The sequence below is a fragment of the Meles meles genome, chromosome 5 (assembly GCF_922984935.1).
Source record: "Meles meles chromosome 5, mMelMel3.1 paternal haplotype, whole genome shotgun sequence".
Taxonomy (NCBI): Eukaryota; Metazoa; Chordata; class Mammalia; order Carnivora; family Mustelidae; genus Meles; species Meles meles.
This window is the reverse complement of record NC_060070.1, coordinates 106,773,422-106,795,172: the sequence shown is the minus strand read 5'-3', so window position 1 is coordinate 106,795,172 and position 21,751 is coordinate 106,773,422. Positions and strand designations below refer to the sequence as shown.

Here is a 21,751-nt window from a genome sequence, read left to right as displayed (position 1 = left end):
ATTCGTTTCATGTGCCTTGACTTCCTGGAACCTTTCATGAACATCTCCTTAACTCCCAACCTCACCATCTGGTAACATCTCTTCATCTTCATGCAACTCTTGTTATTCCTTATCATAATGTGTGTTGTATTAATTATACCTTCATCTTATTACTGTATAGAATCCTAGATCTGTTGAGGTTAGACTAGTTCTGCCTTTTGGAATCTTGTTATAGCATGTTTGTCAGTGCTGTGTGTATACTAAGAACACAATATATATCAGTATAATTTAATTTAGTCTAGTTTTTTAGCAGATAAAGAACACTCATTTAACCAAAAAGTTAGTTTGCAGTACATGAGGGCTAACAAATATAGGGGGTTTAAATGAACATAGATATTCTAAATTAATTTCATAAATAAAACATATTTAGATGTTGGACAGGAACCATACACACATGGACTATATACACACAGAAATGAGAATTAAAGTATAACAACAAATATAACAATAACAACAAAAAAGTCCACATATAAAACTGATCAAAAATAAAGAAAAATTCCTCATTGCTCTGAAAAGAGAGAAATTAGTTATTGCCAGGCCACTGGGATGGTGTTATGTGTAAATCAGAGCATGTGTATAGACTTCTGGGTCTGGAAACTGAATGCAGGGGCTCTATTACCTACAGAAGGGCAATAGAGTACCTTAATCAAGTCTGTCTTAATATGCCCATAGGCTGATCTGGAATCGTGTTCATTGCATAAAGCCTGGGACAAGAAGAGCTACCAGCTAGGAAGGTGGGATCAGGAAAATCATGCCATTCAGGCAAGAAAGATTTTAATCCTTACAGGAGTTAGGGTGGAGGAAAATCCACCTATATGAAATTGAAACCCCAATCCTGTGCTAAAAAAGTTGAGATCTAGATATATATTCATATGGTACATGAACCATAAGCCATTAACATCATCATAAAATGTAAATATTTATAAATATTTATATATTATAACATAAAAATATCTGACTCTCACTTTCTCTCAGTGTCTCTCTCCCTGCCATTTTTTCTCTCTTACACACACACACAAGCTCATTTTAAATAATTACAGGAAGAAAATATGTAATCAAAATAAAATTTAAAATAAGTATGGAGGGGCACCTGGGTGGCTCAGTCGTTAAGCAGCTGTCTTCCTCTCAGGTCATAATCTCAGGGTCCTGGGATCAAGCCCTGCATCGGGCTCTCCTCTCAGTCAGTGGTGAATCTGCTTCTCCCTCTCCCTGTGTGATCTCTCTGCTTTCTCTCTCTCAAAGAGGTAAATTTAAAAATGTAAAAATAATCGCTTCTCGGCCTTTTGCTAAGATCAAGTGTAAAAATTTAAAAATAAATAAATAAATAAATAAAGAGCCTTTAGCTTGGATAGAGTCCATTGGCTTAAAAGAGTTAAGTCCAAGCTGAAGAATCATTGAGTTTAAAATATTGTGTTCTGCTTCTGGTATAAGAAGTTTCCTTTCAAATATATAGTACCTTTTACATTTTCTAATATAACTAAGTGGGTATGAAGAAAGACTTGAAGTTCAAATTTCCTGTTTTCTTTTCTTTTTTTTTTTCATTTTATTTATTTTTTCAGTGTAACATTATTCATTCTTTTTGCACAACACCCAGTGCTCCATGCAAAACGTGCCCTCCCCATTACCCACCACCTGTTCCCCCAACCTCCCACCCCTGACCCTTTAAAACCCTCAGGTTGCCCCAACCTCCCACCCCTGACCCTTCAAAACCCTCAGGTTGTTTTTCAGAGTCCATAGGCTCTTATGGTTCGCCTCCCCTCCCCAATGTCCATAGCCCGCTCCCCCTCTCCCAATCCCACCTCCCCCCAGCAACCCCCAGTTTATTTGTGAGATTAAGAGTCATTTATGGTTTGTCTCCTTCCCAATCCCATCTTGTTTCATTTATAACAGATCCATGTCTGTTTCACAGTTGAGGATTTCAGAAAAGCAGGCAGGAATACTACCTATAGTCAGTTGAAAGTAACCTGAGGGGTCTGCTTAAAGGACCCAATCTTTTAACCTAGTTCATCAAATTAATGCTATTTAAGTGAGCTAATCAAATTAACTTTCTTCTTAGTCTACTATTGAATTAATATCTACCCTTAGGGAATTAAGACATATCCTTCTAGAATGATTAGGACTTTCCATATTATATACAGGAAAATACTAAACAATGCAACATTTGATTTTTTTAAAAGATTTTATTTATTTATTTGACAGAGAGAGACACAGTGAGAGAGGAAACACAAGCAGGTTGGGTGGGAGAGGGAGAAGCAGGCAGGGAGCCCGATGCGGGGTTCAATTCCAGGACCTTGGGATCATGATCTGAGCTGAAGGCAGACACTTAACGACTCTACCCCGGTGCCCCATAGTTGATTTTTAAGCAGCTGGAGCCTTGAGAAAACTAGATAACATCTGAGAAGCAGAAAAGCAATTAGCTGTTTTAAGCTGGAAATAAATGTATGCCTGTTTGTTTGTTTGTTTGTTTGTTTTAAAGATTTTATTTTTAAGTAATCTCCACACCCAACATGGAGCTTGAATTTATAAGCCAGAGGTCAAGATTCACATGTTCTACCAAGTGAGGCAGCCAGGTGCCCCTAAATGTGTATTGAGAATGTAGGCGCACTGGGGTCAAGGAACTTTGTTTCATGTGCTTCACTATCCCCAGTGTCTAGAACAGTGGCTGGCACATAGCAAATACTCTATAAGCACTTCTCGAATGATTATGTCCTTATCAAGCATAAGCTCATATATTGATTTCATGACATGGTATAGAGAGGAACAAGTCCTACAAAGAACAAACATCTGTAATTTAGACATGTAAACACAGCTTACAAGAGATTTACATGACATTTAAATAAAAGATTTGCTGTAGAAATTCAGGATTCTATGTGATAGCACCATTGTAGTTTATTTAAAGATTTTTCAAATTCTAAAGTATAAGAATATAGCTGACTTAAAGTGTTAGTTTCATGATTATTCAAAAAAGCCAAAGAACTGTCTTTTAAGTTTTTAAGTAAAAGAGCCCAGCGGCAGATTAAAAAAAAAAAAAAGTTATCTTCCTACATGTCACTGTCCTGAGTGTACTGAGTAAACAATCATCTACCTTTACAAATGACTGTATGATCTCATCCTGTAGTACTCTAGAAACTTCTATTCAGACAGTCATACATGCTGAACAAATTAGTGTTTGGGTTTGAACTGTGGATATAATTCAAATTAGGGCTGTTTGGTAATGATACTTTTCACTTAATGATGGAGATTTAAATGTATCTTTCCAAATAAAAATAACTTGAATTTGGAGAAGGTGGCCCTAGAGTTGTATAAATATGACAAAGACATGGATCAGGAAACATTTAAGGATGGTCCACACAGGATGAAAAACATTTAAAACACGACCAAAGTCTCTTTAGTTGTCTGTGAAAGGAGAATATGATTTACACACATAAATACTGAAACATAGTGAAGAATTATTTATAGCAGGACAAGTGGGACATGAATTGTATATGTGTTTAAAATTATTAAATGATTTACATTACTAAAATTATTAAAATTTAAAATTGTTAAATTATTTATGTTACTAAAATTCACATTTGATCATTTTTATCAGCATATTCTCAAGTCTCTTTGCTGTGTCTATAAAACACGGACTATCCTGTAAAATGGTAAAATGCTGGGTGATTTTTAACCTAGACCATGTTATTTGGAAACTTCAGAGACAAGTACTGATTAAGCACAAGGTATACCAAATCACCACATTTTAAGGGACTCACATTTTTCTACTTGTTATAAATCTTCTCTGTGTGTGCTTCCTTCAAATTCATATACTTCCCTCTAAAGAAAGCAATCCCCAGTGGGATTTGGGGATCTTGTGGCAAGCAAGAGTAATTGCTCCTTACATTTTTGTAAGCCTTTTTATTTAAATTTTTCTAGTTCATGTATGTGTTGACATTTACTATTGTATTTTGAAATGTATAAATTCTGAGATAAAATCTACTGGTAATGATTGGTATTTAACACAGAATCAAAATTCTTCCTAATTGCCCAATCCAATGAATGGTTTGTTTTTCTCAAAGTCTGATCTACCTCCATCTGTAACCTCTGCTAAAATGATTGCTTCCTCATTTCTCCATCTCTTGACTTACTCCTTCCATTCCTCACATCTCAGTCAGCAAGATGCCTTGAGAGTAAAAGCGGGTCATGCCACAGTTCACTTCCCCCATCCTCCACCCATTGCAAGTTTAGATGCTTCAAAATGCTTTCCACTGCTTTTACCTCAGACCAAAATTCTCAACAGCGTCATAAGTACCTAAATATTTTTTCTGTGTCTGTCTCCCTTCCAGCCACATTTCTTACGCCTCTGAAGGGAATTTCTTGCTATTTATCAAACTTGTCATGCTCTTGGGGTTTTCTCATATGTCATTCTTTCTACCTGCAAAGTCTCCATCAGAACTCTCTCACCTTCTGCCCCTGCCCCAGCTCCCCATACATCCCATCTCTGTTTCAATGCTAGGGCCCAGGAAGAGTTTTCTAATGACTCCAGTTTCACATTTCCATGGAATCCTAAACTTCTCCTAGCACGATTCGTGGTGTATAATTGTCACTTGTATGTATTTGGGGATTAAACGATTTACTTTTTTAAAAGTCTAGCTTTCTTTTGTTTTTCCAGAAACTAGTCCTTTGTCCCTCTTCCTTATTTTCTCTTCTAAATATAAGTGCTCCTCAGACTTCACTTCTGAGCTTTTTTTTTTCTTACCCATCTCCCTTAGTAATTTCTTGACTCTAAGTAGCACTTCTTTTTTTTTTTTTTTAAAGATCTTATTCATTTATCTGACAGAGAGAGATCACAAGTAGGCAGAGAGGCAGGCAGAGAGAGAGGAAGGGAAGCAGGCTCCCCGCTGAGCAGAGAGCCCGATGCGGGGCTCGATCCCAGGACCCTGAGATCATGACCTGAGCTGAAGGCAGAGGCTTTAACCTGCTGAGCCACTCAGGCACCCCCTAAGTAGCACTTCTATGTAGAAAATTGCTAGACCTGTATTTTCATATTTCTCTCTCAGTGTCTATACATACGTGGCTACTAGATTTCTCCATTTGGAGGGCATCTGAAATAGAATATACCACAAATTTCCCTCTAAAACTTTTGCTTCTGTCTTCCACAGTTTTATTAATGATACAATATATTTTCAACCTTCTGGATGTAGACTATCTTTTGATTACTAATTCACTTTTCCTTTCTTCATATTCCCCCAGCTGAATAATTTGCCAGGTCTTAATGTGGATACCACCCAGTCTCTCTTTCACTTCCTCTCCTCTTCTGTTTTCGGTGACCACCATTTTACTTTATGCTCCATTATCATTTATCAAGGTTACACCAACTTCCAATGGGCTCCTCCATCTTTAGTTTTTCCCCACTCCACTACATCTTTCCCTGTCTCCCTTGTTGAGCTTTTTTATGTCCCTGTCTTCTTTCCATGCCCAGCTTCTGCCTCCCTGTTCAATATTCAGCAAGAAGACCAAACCTCCTGAATTTCCCAATATGGAAACAATTTCTTCTCCTTTGAATTCTTGTAACACTTAATGTACTTCTGTTATGGCATTTGTCAGTTTCTTTTAAAAAGTTTATCAGTTGGGAGGCCTGAGTGGCTCAGTGGTTTAAGCCGCTGCCTTCGGCTCCAGTCACGACCCTAGGATCCTGGGATTGAGTCCCACATCAGGCTCCTTGCTAAGTGGGGAGCCTGCTTCTCTCTCTGCCTCTGCCTGCCACTCTGCCTGCTTGTGCGCTCTCTGACAAATAAATAAATAAGATCTTTAAAATATATATATATATATTTAACAAAATAAAAAGTATAACAGTTTATGTACATTCCCTCTTCTCCATATAAGTTTCCTGAAAGAAGTACTTATATCTGGGGTTCGCTTTGTATCCCACATACATTTCAAAAGTTCTATGTGCTAACAATGTGTTTAGTAAGTAAATGAATTGATTTCATCCTTTATTTTATATAAATGTGTCTTTGAATGACATTTAGTTTATGACAACATATTGATATTACAGTTAATGGTTAGGGGTACCTGGGTGGCTCAGTGGGTTAAAGCCTCTGCCTTTGGCTCAGGTCATGGTTTCGGGGTCCTGGAGCCCCGCATTGGGCTCTCTGCTCAGCGGGGAGCCTGCTTCCCCTTCCTCTCTCTCTGCCTGCCTCTCTGCCTACTTGTGATCTCTCTCTGTCAAATAAATAAATAAAGTCTAAAAAAAAAATTGTTTACAGTTAATGGTTAATTCTTAAACACTCTCTCCCCACCACTGTTTTCTTGAATACTCATCATTGTCTATTTTGTTAAATTGAAAGTGGTCTTCTTTGATAGGGTTCTCTGTAAATTCCAAATGGTATTATTTAATTCTACAGACATAGCTTGATATTTTTATGGTTGAATAAAGCTCTGTTCCTTGCTCACCACTGTCCTTTGATGATTGCTGAGATGAGTACCTGAAGTGTTGTCTTTTCCTGTCTATTTATACAGGAAGAATATTCTTTTATCTGTAACTGTGGTCTCTCTCTGTGCAATCTGCCCAAATTTGTTTAACTTTGTTTTAATGGCGACAAACACAAGAGTAGAATACTAAAGAATGACTTAATATTGAATTCCCAAACACAGAACAGCAAGCAGCTCTATGAATTCCTACTGATTAAGAAGGGGATTCGTACTCAAGTCAGGAAAGGATGAAGATGAAAATAGTACTCAAATGTAAACATAAAGAGATGTGAGGACAAGAGTAATTTGAGGATCAAGAAACGAGGGAGTTCAGACCCAGTTGTGGCATATGAAAGTAGAAGAATATGTGAGGCCAGGAGCAGGGACTCGTCGTTCAGAGATTCCTCACAAGTGGCCCGAGTAATCCGCCCTGCCCTTTCATCGTCACAAAGCAGATGTAATCTTAGTGCCCACAAAAAGAGAACTAAGGCTAGGTGAATTGCTTATTCTATTTAAGAAACAGAGCTGCTGGAATTAGTTTACAAACATTTCATTAGAAAAATAACATGTTTTTTTTTTTAAAAAACAAGATTTATTTCATGCAAGTACTGATGAAGTATTATTAATCATGAAGAAACACATGAATTAAGAGGAAAGGATATAAAGACTGTAGATTCTGGGGTATTCTGTACTTAGAGGATGAATTGATAAACTTTGAAATAAGTATGCCCAATATTATTGAAGTTTATTTTCACCTAATTTTAAGCTGTTCTTGGGTTTACTCTGTTAAAAATGTCCCTGGGAAACCTGGATGACTCAGTCGGTTAAGAGTCAGCCTTTGGCTCAGGTCATCCGGGGTCCTGGGATCGAGCCCCACGTCGGGCTCCCTGGTAAGCAGGGAGCCTGCTTCTCCCTTTACTCTCTGCTTGTGCTCTCTCTCTTACCATCTCTGTCTCTCTCAAATAAATAAATAAATAAAATCTTTTTAAAAAAAGTCCTTAAAATATTTTTCTTAAAATGTCCCTAGTGTTATGAAAAGCACTTGCTTTGCCACAAATTATATTTTGTACCTTTACAAATCCAAATCCATTGAAATGTTTTCTGTTGTTTGATATTACTTGACATGATTTTAACATTTCCTTTTAGAAAAAAATTAAAAATCTGATTAAAATCGCTCAAAAGTTTTTTTGAGTTTAAAAGTTATTGCAAAACAACTGTTCAGCGACTTAGCATAAATGAATTTGACATACACAAATTTAATTTTCTTAAAACACATGTAGATAAAATACCTGTAAATTATTTGAAGATATTTAACATACTGAAAACACAGCTGTGTTCACTCTGTTAAGCCTTAAGAATCTTAGAGGTTACTAAATTATAGTTACTAAATTATATTAAAGACACTGTTGTGTAGTATTTGAGTTATTTTCTGTGTTTAAAAGAGATTTTGTTTAAGGAAAAGGTTAGAACTAACTGTTTTCAATGAACTGATAATTCACCTGTCATGATTATGTCACTTGACTTTGTTTGAAGGTGGACTGAATATTGGATGAAAGTAGAGAGGGAAAAAATGTCTTATTAGAACAACTTTTGTATTGGCTATTTTCAGAATTTATATTAAGATACATTTCCAAAAACCAAGCACAATATAAAAAATATGTACCAACTTGATTATTACATCTCATGTTTTAAAATCTCAAACAGAAATGCTCTCCACTCTTTGGATGCAAGTACCTGCCTTTATAGTAGAGGCAGCCATGTGAGTAAGGGTTTGCAGACATTTCTTCTCTCCACCACACTTGCTGTGACATCATCCATGTAGAGGACTTGGTGCCCAGCACACAGAGAGCCTTTAAAAAATGTTAATTGTAACAAGTAATCGCAGCCAATAATCATAAAAATCACAGTATATATAATAAATATAAAAATAAAAGTATCAATATAGAAATAAAAGAATGAGGGTTACTCAATATTTCAGTATAGGTGTCAGATACTATTACAATTTGCTGAAAAAAATAACAATCATTTAATAATAGCAACCCACTTTATAAAACTGAAGTATAATTAACATACAATGTTACATTAGTTATAGTTTTACAACATAATGATTCAACAATTCCATACATTACTCAGTGTTCATCATGATGAAGGTAGTCACCATCTGTCACTTGAGAAAGTTATGACAATATTATTGACTATATTCCTTAAGTGGTACTTTTCGTCTTTATGTCTTTTTTTTTTTTTTTTTTTTTTTTTTTAACAACTGGGAGTTTGTACTTCTTAAGCCCATTCATTTCCCCTGTCCTTCCTCACCTCCTCTCTGGCAGCCACCAGTCTGCTCTCTGTATTTAAGAGTCTGTTATTTTGTTTGCTTGCAACCAGTCACACTCGGGTTGCTTCCGTATCTTCGCTATTATTAATAATATCTTTCAAATTGTTGTTTTTGCTTTCTTTGAACAGCCCACATTTATTGAGCACTATTGTCATGTATTACTATCTTTATTCTCCCCATTTACAGATAAGAAACTAAGGAACAGTTAAGTAATTTAGCCAAATTTATATAGCTAGTGAATTTCCAAGCCCATGTAATCTGGTTTCAGAGCCATGCCCTTAAGCATTATGCTCTACTTATTAACTGATGTTGGGGCATTTTACTTATCCAAATAATAATCGGGGGGAAAAAGTTTTCTGAGCCATTCCTCATACTTTGTTCCAAATGCAGATATTAGGGAAGTGATAAAATCATATAAGCAAACTTAAAGTATGATAAATAAATACTTATTTGCAAAAGCAAATGGTTGATTGTATATTTACAAATTTTAGAAAAACATTAGAAGGACTTCATGCTTAAAATAATGCCATATAATTAATGTTACTCATAAAATATACTTTCTATCACTTTAAGTTAAATCTCTGATTATATAACATCTTCATTCTGTTGGATGTATGTGTTCTACTTCAAAAGGTAGAATTTGTGAAAGAAAAGGGATGTCTCCGTTACAGTTTCAGAATTGGCTTCAAATTGGTCATTGGTTAGAAATGAAGCTACTGTACTGAAATAGAAGTGTTGGGAAATGTGTCACAATAATCAAGGCAAGAACAGAAACTTCTCAAGAGTATGGCCCATGTATATATTTTGTCAATAACCTGTCCTCCGCCAAGAAGGCATGAAATGTTATCTCTTCCTTTCAGTCATAAGCATTCCCAATGGAGACATCACTTTGAGTGCTTTGTATTTTTCCATTTGATGTTTTACTACTACCAGTAAAGGGGTGAGAAGGTTCTGTAACAGAGTATTGAAGAGTTCAGTCAAAATTTATTTAACTGAAATTGATCTGATTTTTGTAAGTTATATAATATTTAATGCATTCAAAGACTGTAATTTTCATGTAGAGCATAAAACAAAATAAAATGGGTACTCATGAACTCCTAAGTTAAAGTCTCAAATATTGCCTGTTACTTTGACAGCACCTGTATGTTTCCCTTTCATCTCATTCTCTCCTATCCATTCCCAGAGGTCACCAAGATCTTGAATTTTTTGTGTTTATTATTACTTGTTATTTGAGGACTAGATTAACTACTTAAGCATTTATTCATAAATAAAAACGTTATTAATTTTGCTTATTGGGTTTTATAAAAATAGTGTCATATGTTTAGAGCTTGAATTTTTCACTTAACATTTTATTTCTAGGATTTAATAATAAAATTTCATGTAGTTATGGGCAATTTATGTTCACTGCTATAAATATTCCACTATCAATATTTTACAGTTTACTTAATGATTTGTACCATCATAGTTCTGGGAGGAAAATAAGATCTACTCTCTATATAATATTATAATCTATAATTTAGAACTAGCATGATGTTGGAAGAGATAAGGGATGGGACCTTAGGAAAATTGCCACCCATAGGCAGTGAAAACTTGAGCCTGAAGCTTGCCAGAACTTTGAACCGGAAGCTTAGAGAGATCTGTGGGGCTCCTGTCTCTGCACAGTGGGAGCTCATGCAGAGGTCAGTAAAACTGCTATGCTGAGCACCATGATTTGCCAAGAATAATGGACTCCAATTCATGTTAACCTTCTGTATCTCATGCAACGTCCTGTTATTGACAGAATCCACAAAAGGAAGCATATGTGGGAAGGGATCTAGGAAACACAGATGTGAAGTATTGGTATGGACTTAAGTTCACCCCATATCAAGCATACCATTCTTGAATCAATGGCTTTTCCCCAATTATTTTTACTCTTACAAGCTTTGAGATTTAACATTCTTGTACATGTGCTAAGACTTCTCTGCAGAATATAGTAGGAATGGAATTGCTGAGACACTGGTTAAATACATTTACAGATGTATAAGACAATGCCAAAATGGTTACATCTTTTACATTCTTATATGAGTCTTTTTGGCTTCACATTTTGACCCATGTTTGGTTTCTAACTTCTTCATTTCTGCCATCACAGTGTGTATAAAATGATGTCTCATTGTCATCTGAATTTTGTTTAAGTTCTAATGAGGTTGAAATTTTCATGTATTTTTCTTTTACAATTCTTTTTTCATGATTTTATCTTTTATCTATTAAGGTGTCTGTCTTTTTCTTACTGCTTATACTTGCTTTTGTAACCTAATACTTTTTTTTTTAAAGATTTTTTTTATTTATTTATTTGACAGAGAGAGATCACAAGTAGGCAGAGAGGCAGGCAGAGAGAGTGAGAGGGAAGCAGGCTCCCTGCTGAGCAGAGAGCCCGATGTGGGACTCGATCCCAGGACCCTGAGATCATGACCTGAGCCGAAGGCAGTGGCTTAAACCACTGAGCCACCCAGGCGCCGTGTAACCTAATACTTTATTGGTAACATGTACTGTAAACAGTTATCGAATTTGTGACTTATGTTTTCCTCTGCTTTGTGGTATATTTTAATAAGCGCATATTTTTAATTTTAATCAAACTTTTATTTTATAGTTAGCATATTTTTATGTCTTGTTTTAGAACTCTTAGGCATTATTTCCCTATATTTTTCTGTTAGAGATTCTAAAATTTTTCCTGTCACTCTAAATCTATAATCCATCCATATTTATTTATTTTTTATTATGGTATAGGAAGCAATTTCATTATTCTTACTATGAATAGCCAATCATGCTCTGTATTAGATAGTCCCTTCTTGGCTTAGTATATTAGATTCCTATTATTTCTTTAATAGTTAGCACAACAACTCAGTGGCTTAAAACAGATTTGTTATTTTACAGTTATGAACGTCAGAAGTCTAAAATGGTTCTCATGGGCTGAAATTCAGGTGTCACTATGAATGCAGTCAGGAAGGCTGCATTCCTTCTGGAGGCTTTGAGGGAGAATCTGTTCCTTGACTCCTACATCCTGGAGAAGCTACCCTTAATCTTTGGTTCACGTTCCCTTCCATCTTCAAAGCCAGCACTTGCATCACTCCAACCTCTGACTTAGTTGCCTTCTTCTTTAATTTATAAGGACGTTGGGCACACCTGGATAATCCAGGATAATCTCTTCATCTCAAGATTCCTAATTTTGTCACAGTTGCAAAGTCCCTTTTGTAGGAGAACATATATACAGATCCTGGTATTAGGGCATGGGCGTCTTTAGGGTGACGTTATTCTGCCTTAGTGATCTGTACTGCCCCTGTATCATACATCATTTAATATAAATAAGAGTCCTTTTTTGGATTCTGGATTCCATTGCTGTATTTTCTATCTGTGTTCCAGGACTATACATAACCATACTAACATAACTAATGATAGTGATTCTTTATAATGACTCCTTGTATGTGTAGACATAGTCTTTAACTTGCTCTTCTGCTTCTGAATGTTTTGGCTATTTTTGGACTTCGACATTTTCATACAAACTGTACAACTAATTGGTAAGTTAATCCAAATCCTATTGTGATTTTTATTAGAACTGTATAGAACCTATAGATATTGAAAATACTAGAAATTGAGACTTCCTGTCCATGAATATAATCTCTCAATCTATTTATATCCATTTGACAGATTTATGAATATTTTTATACATTCTCTCTAAAGGTTTTAATTATAAACAATTAAATATATTCTTAGAAAATCTTATTTATTTTATACTGATGCCATAAATGGTCTCTCTCTCTTTTTAAAATTACTAATTATATGTTGCTGATGTACAAAAACACGATTGATTTTTTTTATATTGATTTTGTATAAAACACCTTGCTAAGCTCTTTCACTGATTCTAATGACTTTTCTGAAATTACTTTGAGCTTTTTATGTATATAAATTATATAAACCTTGACTGGTATTTTGTTTCTTACTTTCTGACACTTATAACATTTATCTTATTAGGTGACTTAAATCTTCAACAGTGAATAAAACAAGAATGTGCACCTTTACCTTTTATTTTGGTATTATTTTACTATGAAATATACAATTCTTATTGGGTTTTAATAGAAAGCTTCTATTGGGTTAAGAAAGTTTCCCTTGTCCTTCAGATGATGTGAGTTTTATAATGATTGAAATTGAACTTCATAAAATTATTTTTCTTTTGAAATAAAATGTTAGCCTTTTTTCTATCCAAATAAAATGTTCGCCTCGTTTTCTCCATTGTTAGTAGGTTAATTACAATTAGGGGTTATAAATCTTAACCTACCCATGTATCTGTGATAAACACGGCTCAATTGTTATATATTTTTTGTATATATAGCAGGCCTTGGTTGTGCTACTATTTTGTTAAGTGGGTTTTGTTTCATGAGTGGATTTGCTCTATAAATTCTCTTTCCTGATTTGCTTTTACTATCAAGGTTATATTAGCCTGCTAACTGAGTAGCGGGATATTTCCCCATATCTTTCTCTGAATAGTCTGCTATTAGCTCACAACCTCAGGAATTTTCTGGGTGAATTTCAGACCTAGCCCCCATAAACAGAGGGCAAGAACAAACTGAAGAAGGAGGCAGGCCACTCCAGATTGGTAGCTGAAAGGCTTAATAAGCAAGGGAACTTATACTATGAGTTTTGTCTTGGGCAGCTGCAAAATGAGTATATCTCAGGACCTGCCCACCAGTACCTTAAGAGATTATATAAGGACCTTAATGGGGTTCAGTCATGTACACAGTCCAGACAGTTCCATAACACATCACTCTTTCTCAAGGCTGTGTCATTGAAGTGGATCCTACTGTGGGATCAGTGGGCAGAACATAAATTCCAAGGACAAGCGAGGGGGTAAAGTGCCTCTGGTTGCCGAAATCAAGGTGGTGGGGTCAATCGGCAATTGCATGTTCTCGATGACTCCTCCAACATCTGCCTAGATTGGAATGCTTTATTTCCTAAAGGTCTGTGATATTCCTTTGTATGACTACCTGGGATTAGTATTTCCTTGTAAGACATTTCGTTATGGTATTATTTTAAAAATATTTATTATTATTAAATTAAATATTAAAATATTTATATGTTTTCACCCTTCTATATGATTTCCCCTCCATTTTTAATTGAAGTGCAATTTACATACTGTGAAATGTACAGGTTTTAGTCCATGATTTGATGAGTTTTGGCAAAAATTTACCTATACTTTCAGCAAAATAGAGAACAATTCTAACATCCCAGTAGATTCCTTCATGCCACTTTCCAGCCAGTCCAGTCCTGGCCTTCTATTTTCCACAGGCAGCCACTCTTAGGAATTCTAACAGCATATATTATTTTGGCCTCTAGAATTTTATAACAGTGGAATCTAACATGACACATTTTTTTGTATTTGGCATCTTTCACTCAACATAATTGTGAGATACATCCATGCTGTTATGTTAATCAATGACTAATTCTTTCAACTTATGTATAAACGTATTGATTTTTTCCTCTTGGATGGGCATTGGTTTATTTCTAGTTTAATGGTTATTGTGAGTAAAGACATTCTTGTACAAGTCATTTTGTGAACATATGCTTTTATACCCCTTGGTTAAATACCCAAATAGAATTTCTGGGTCATAGTGGAACTTAATGTTTAACTTTATAAATAACTGTCAATCTTTCCAAGACATTTGTATTATTTTAAACTGCTAATAGTGGCTGTGCATTAGTTCCACACCCTCATCATTTGGTCTTTTGTTTTGTTTTGTTTTAGTAATTCTGATATGTGTATGTTTAATATTGACTTGATAGAGTTTTTTATAGATCTAGATACTAATCATTCTAAAATTTGTTTAATTCTGGTTAGTTAACATACAGTGTTATATTTAAGATACTAATCATTTTTCGGATGTATGCATGGGGAGTATATTCTCCCAGTCTGTGGCTTATCTATTTAATTTCTTAATGGTTTTTGGATCAGCCAAAGTTTTAGTGAATGCTGTTTGCTTACTATTAAGTAAATTTTCTCAGCTTAAAATTTTCAAAGGCATTCTTATATGCTTTCTAACTAGCATTCTTAACATTTTGTTTTTATGTTCAGATCTTTGATAGATCTCAAGATAAAGTTTGCCTAAATGTGAGGTAGGACAGAAAAGGTTTTTTAGTGTATGTTTTGTTTTGGGCTTTTGTTTGTTGCATATAAATATCCAATTGTTCTAGATTCATTTACTAAAAAGATTTGCATTTCAGATTTTATTACTTATGCACTTTTATTGAAAATCAATTTACCTTCTCAGTGTATAGTCTTTCTGACCTTTATAATATTCCATTTATCTATTTGCCTATAGGTACAGCAATCCACACTTCAGTACAAAATTAAATAAATGTTGTGACAGCAGACATCCTTGAATTTATCCTAGATTTAGAGGAATTAGAGGAAAAGATTTAGAGGATTTAGAGGAAAGCAATTAGCCTTCAACCATTCAGTATGGTGTATTTCTTACTACAGAACTATAGATTTAAAATATGTATATAGGAAACCTCTGATTTAGAAGGAAGTAACTTAATTTTATTTATCTTTGTTTTTTCATTTACCCAACACAGCTTTTGGTGCATTCTATAAGCCCTTTGTATTTTTTAAATTAATCAGTGAATGATTATCCAAGTTGTTTGTTGTGGTAATGTTCCATTCAGGAGCTGACAACATACTCTCATAACTGCTCTTATTTCACCTGTTTTTAACCATGTTTCAGGATGAATGAACAAACTGAAAAACCTCCCAGAATTTCCCATTTAGAGAAGCTGTTTTGTATTACATGGTATCAGCAGTGTTTTGAAGTTTTCTGTATATGTGATCACATCTTTTGTTGTATATGCGATCACATCTTTTGTTTGCTGATCCTTAGAACAACTTTTTTACATAGAGAATGTAAGATTGAAGAATAATTGAATCATTTTATGCCTAATCATGAAATTTGGGGTAGAATGTTGATAATACTTAATAAAAATGAATATTAACTTTTATTTTAAAAATCTATTTAAGGGACACCTGGGTGGCTCAGTCGGTTGTCTACTTTGGCTCAGGTCATGATCCTAGAGTCCTGGGATTGAGTACCACACCAGGCTGCCTGCTCACTGGGGAGTCTGCTTCTGTCTCTCACTCACTCTCTCTTACAAAAATAAATAAATAAAATCTTAAAAATCTATTTAAAATTAACCTTTGCAATTTTGGAGGAGCGTAGTCTAACATAATTGGTGTGTGTGTGTGTGTGTGTGTGTGTGTTTTCAATAATCTGGAGAGAAAAAGCCTTTAGCAATTTTGTAAACCATAGTTCTCCCTGATTCTTTCTTACAAGTGATTTATTTGATTATGTAAGTAACATATATGACATGTTCAACATATTATTGATCTTGGCAATCCTCTAGGAAGAGGCCTCCTTTTTAAAATGGATCCTAGATTAGAGGTCTGAAATAGTTTCACGCTTGTGTCTGTTGTGTGAATGGCATAACTCTCTTCTGCATGGTAAAGTTTGAAAAGCCCATAACCCATCATTTATTTTGGGTGCAAATTACTACTTTTTCCCACTCTAAAACAGAATTCTATTGATTTTTGTTTCCTAGTTCAATTTTGTGGGGAAATTGCTCGGACCAAGAGGAAACTCCTTGAAGAGACTACAGGAAGAAACAGGTGCTAAAATGTCTATCTTGGGCAAAGGATCAATGAGAGATAAAGCCAAGGTACTGAACTTTGATTTTGATTTTTAACACATATAGGAGGTTACCTGTAACAGGGCCAAATTTACAAGCACATCTGCACTGTTCTCCCATTGTTTCCCACAATTTTCACCTTCTGGGGCCACCTTGTTGCACTCTCAGTCAATTCCTCTATTTTCATAAAAATCAATTACCCCCCTTTTTTTTCCGCCCCAGAACATATAATTTTGGATCTTTATTCTCTTTAGTCATTTGTGTAGGTTGTTGCCAACTCTCCTTACTTTTTCTGTGTCCTCTGTAGGATATTTCTATATGTCTCTGCTCATTTTCTTTAATTCCCTGTCTGCATCCCTTTTCTCTCTTCAACTATGTCACCTAATCACATCCATTGTCTCATTCTCTCTTTTTATCTCTATGCTCCATTTCACTCTGATCTTCCTACCCAAAGCAATTTCAAATATTTATCTTCAGATCTAAGAGAATTCCACTTATTTTCTGAAATGTTTCAGTGATGTTTAACCATTCACCTGACCTCAAAAGAACAAATAAGCTAAGAAATATATGAAGTTTGATGTTTGAAATGATTTATTTCACATCTGAACTACATCATTTTCCCATTTTATAAAGTGATAGCAATTTTCTCTGTGTTAGAATTCATTGTTTTGGAAAATAACAACCATTTTTAGAGATGTATTCATAAAGGACTTTTAAAATTCATTGAGAAAGGGTGAATATATCAAGGTAGTCCTATTTGACCAGGCCGTGCTTTTCTGATTCAATATGTTACCACGGAAAATAAAATATTCAAACATTTATTTCTGACTATGGGAATTACATAGGAAATTGTTTAGATATTCTCTCTTTTAACTATTAATGTGAAATCTTGAAGAAAATTGCAGTGGGAAATGTCACTGAACAGATATCTCAGAGTATTACACTGTACACTTCATACTGTGTGTTTTGTTTTTATTCTACACACCTTTTTAAGATTTAGATCAGGCATCATCTCCCCAATGGGGCTTTTCTGAAACTCCTGTGATAGGTTAATCCTCCCATCACTTAACATAGTTTGTTGAAATTTTCTGTTTCTCTCATTAAACTGTACACTCCTACCAGCCAGAGAAATAAAGTAGTGAGTTTCACATACCCAGAGCATTTGTATAGGCACTCCTGTATCTTCCAAAGCAAATGGGTGTTTATTGTTTATTCCCATATATTCGGAATTTTTTTTTTTCTGTTCACAGAACTTTACGTTGGATTTCTTTTTCCTTGTGAGCATGTTAGGAACCAGCATAAGTATTTGAAAATCTAGTTGGAAACAAATTTAGTTCTATTAAATTTACATTAGGTTTAATTTAGTGATATTAGCTGTTACTTAAAATCCAGTTTCTCATTGATTACTTTTTGGGTGATCAATCAGTTTGTCTTCGCTTCAAGCATTTTCATTGTTCCTTTACAAAATGAAAGAAAATGAAAACATAATAATAATAATAATAATGTATTGTACTATAAATTACATTTTATAGAATCTAAATAAGACCTTACCTGCCAAGGGTGGTGGGCACACAGCTGAAATAAAGCCACAGACATGAATATGCAAAAGTCTACCTTAGGAAACATTTGATTAAAATAAAAATAAATCCTTGGTAAAATATTGATCACTGGGCTGCTATTTCATGATCTGATCAGGAAGGAAGATTTTATATGTGATTTTGTTCTTCTAACAAATAAATAAAACGTATCCGATTCTTCAGGGGCAGCATATACGTATTTGTACAGCCACACAGGAATATATTCATGCATTAATTGCATGAGTATTTATTGCTGTGTTAGACTGTGTCACCTGTAGTTCTAGTTCATGGTAATGAATATGACAAAAATTTTTCTTCTCCTAGAGTTTACAACCCAACGGGAAAGACAGACAATAAATAAGTGAATAAACACATTTTAATAATTTTTATGTATTAAAATAATACAGATTATTTTTCTGTGTTTGCTCTGCTATTAGGATCTTTGTTTCATGATAAATAGGAGACATTTGGATAGTTCTCTAAATCAGGATGAAATAACTATGCAAAAGTCTTTCTTACACATCTGCTATGTGCTCAACTGTAGATTACATATTATGCTATGTAGAAAATAATTAGACATGAGTCAATCCCTCACAAAACATAATTTAATTAGACATCCTGATCTGTTTAATGCTTTCTTTAAAAAGAAGAGTTAAGAGTGACATTCTCATTGAATTTTAGTTTTACAAATCTAATAAGACTTTTTCAACCCTAGGAAAGCATGAAGTTTTAGGATTTGTTACAAGATCATTATAAAAGTTCATAATACAGAAAATAGTTCTAGTGGTTTGGTGTATTAAGAAGATTCTAACAAGTTCTATGTTTTTATTTGTCTTATTTTGTTTTGCTGGGCTTGGGGAAAACCTTCCTTTTCGTTTAGCTACACCTAGGCAATAACTCTGTGAGCAGAGAGAGAAAACAAAAACCAAAACAAAATGAGATGTGGTAATATTCAAGGGAATACCAGTAGCAAAATCCTACCTTATATTCAATATTTTAGTCCCATACTGGTCAGATCACTGAGTATGTGAACTCACATTTTACTTAGAACCATCCAGGAATACTTGAACAGAAGCTAACTTTTACATGATGATGATAAAGATATTCATAGAGAAAATTAGAAATTAATATATACAGTCTGTTTGCAATATTGCAAAATATCTCAGGAAATTAACTGGCAGTTCAGAAATTTCTTTAAAGTCTGAGTCCCTCATACACCATATGGCCAGCCAGTTCTAAATAACCACACAGCTGCCTGCTTCTCTAGCAGTTGCTTCCCCCCCCCCCCTCCCCCCCCCCCCCCCCCCCCCCCCCCGAGCATTTCTTCTGCATTTCTTCTGAGCAATCTTCAGGGGTAACTTACTGTAGCTTCGAATAGAGTGTTGCTATTTTTAGTGATGCTGATGGCAGAGATTAGTGAGGGAGAACAGAGGAAGCAGTGGTCTACAGGCTTATCTTTGAAAAGAGTGAGAAACAAACATATTATCTTCAAGAAAAAGGGTTTGAGAGGTTAGAGAAGATCAGACAAAAGCTGAGCGCACTCACATGAGAAAGAGGAAACAGGAGGAAAGGTTTAAAGCAAATTTCTTGCCTACCTTCATTGTCCTTAAATGGAAATCACAAATAGACATGTTGCAAATCAATTATGTTGTAATGACAGGTGTTCTGGCATTTCTATTAATAAGCTTGGTTGAAATTATGGAACACAGTCTTAGAACATGCTGGTGACTATATATTAAAAATAAAGTACTGTTTGGGGGAGTTTTATTTGAAAATGTGTGATAATTCTCTAGGCTAGCCTCTCTCTCTCTTTGATGTGCTAATATCATGTGCAGTTTCTATTTTATAATCTATCTTCTGTATTTGGTGATGGCTACTTTAGTAAATCCTTTCTGATTTCATGGCAATTTGATTTTCATCAACAATAAAATCAACTGAAAAGCTTCAAAGTGATGCTGCTGCCTGGTGGGTGTGAACCCCGTACCAATCATCCTTCTTTCATTTGGCTTCTGGGCTATGTCTCACATCAAACGGCACGCTTAGTCTCTCAAATCCTGAAGGAGCGAGGCCATGCTCACTGCTTGTCAGTCAGGCTGGGATCGGTTAGGTGGACTCCTGTTTCAACTTTTTAATATCCCCAACAACAAAGCAATCTGTAATCCCACAAAATCAAGAGCCCAGATACTCTGATTTTAATTTTAGCTGTGCCCCTAAAACACTGTACCAGAGATCACCTTTGCTTCTCCGTTTTGCTCTGCAGGAGAGAGTACCTAGCCCATTGTTACTTCCAACCAGAGAGAGAGGAATAAGCATTTTTTTTTTAAGATTTTATTTATTTATTTGACACAGAGAGAGAGGGAGAAGCAGGCTTCTCCCTGAGCAGGAAGACCGATGCCGGGCTCCATCCCAGAACCCTGGGATCATGCTTGACCTGAGCTGAAGGCAGACGCTTAACCAACTGAGCCACCCAGGCACCCCGGAGTAAATGTTATTTTTGTTTAAGTATCACTTGAGTTTGTGAAGGATAAAAAGAGTAGATGAGAAATTACAGATAGGTGGGAATTTATTTTTAATTTATTCACTGCATTCTTCTGTTTCTTGGATCTGCATGTTGAGAAATTAGAGTAACAGACTGAGCGGTCCCCCCGAAGGGTAATGCAGTAGCACATCGATAGGGGAACAATGCACTGCAAATACGTGTTTTGTGAGAAAACAAGGAAACTAGTTTCAATTATAGACCAACACAAGGGTATTTCAACCACGATCTATTTCAGCTCTAGGTGACCAAACAATGAAAATAGGTTTGAGTTGAAGAGTGAAATATATCATGATACTAGTGTGAAATAATCTCTTACATAACATCTTCAACCCTCTTATGTACAGTTTGTCATTCATTGTAGTAGATGACAAAGAATGAAAAAGGAAAAAATTGCCATAAACTTGTCCGCGCTCAGTTCTTCATAAGCTTCAATGACAAAGCTTGAGGTGGCAATGTTGGTTTGTATATTGTGAATCAAAGTTACGTATTACCTTAAATCATTACTTTCCTCTAGTTTGATTTTATTTACAATTACACAAATTTATTTTGATTCTTGTCATTGAAACCTGCTGTTAGAAAACTTCCAAGGACCTAATGTCTTGGCCATAAACCAAGGATACTATACAAAAAATATATCTTTTAAATTACTAGTATAATGGTTTTTCCTTCATTGCCACTTATTACTCATTATTTGGCCTGTACCCTTGTTTCCGGTAAGAAGTGAAATGAGGGAATTGCAGAATCAAGATCTCTCACACCACAGTGCAGGAAATTTTTATTTATTAAGCTGTTAAATAGAATGTAGGAAGGGACATTTCTAGACATTTTACATTTTATAAGTCAGAATTGTAATAGTGTATTTCTTTTCTGCCACTGAGAAAGCCTGTCCTTTTTTGTTCTGAGATGTACTGTCCACCTCAAAATACTGCAACCAAAATTCAAATGAGGTATCTCCAGTATAGAAAGGGACTGAGGATGTCTTAGAAATATTTTAAATAACATATTCTGTGGTAGTCTTAAACATGGCTGCAAATTCTTTGACATTTCTTTTAGAGAAAGATAAGCAGGGTCTAATTCTCTTCCTCTTGCATCTGGATAGTTTGAGTG

General features: G+C 35.0%; 1 protein-coding gene across 1 annotated transcript in view; it reads left to right on the top strand.

The window, feature by feature from the left end:
* The window catches only part of KHDRBS2 (KH RNA binding domain containing, signal transduction associated 2), a 635,142-nt gene that overhangs the window by 188,800 nt on the left and 424,591 nt on the right, over positions 1 to 21,751 (top strand). Inside the window, exon 3 of the mRNA XM_046004099.1 lies at positions 16,442 to 16,558. Within this exon, the coding sequence (XP_045860055.1) occupies positions 16,442 to 16,558 (117 nt within the window). The remainder of the gene's footprint in view (positions 1 to 16,441; positions 16,559 to 21,751) is intronic.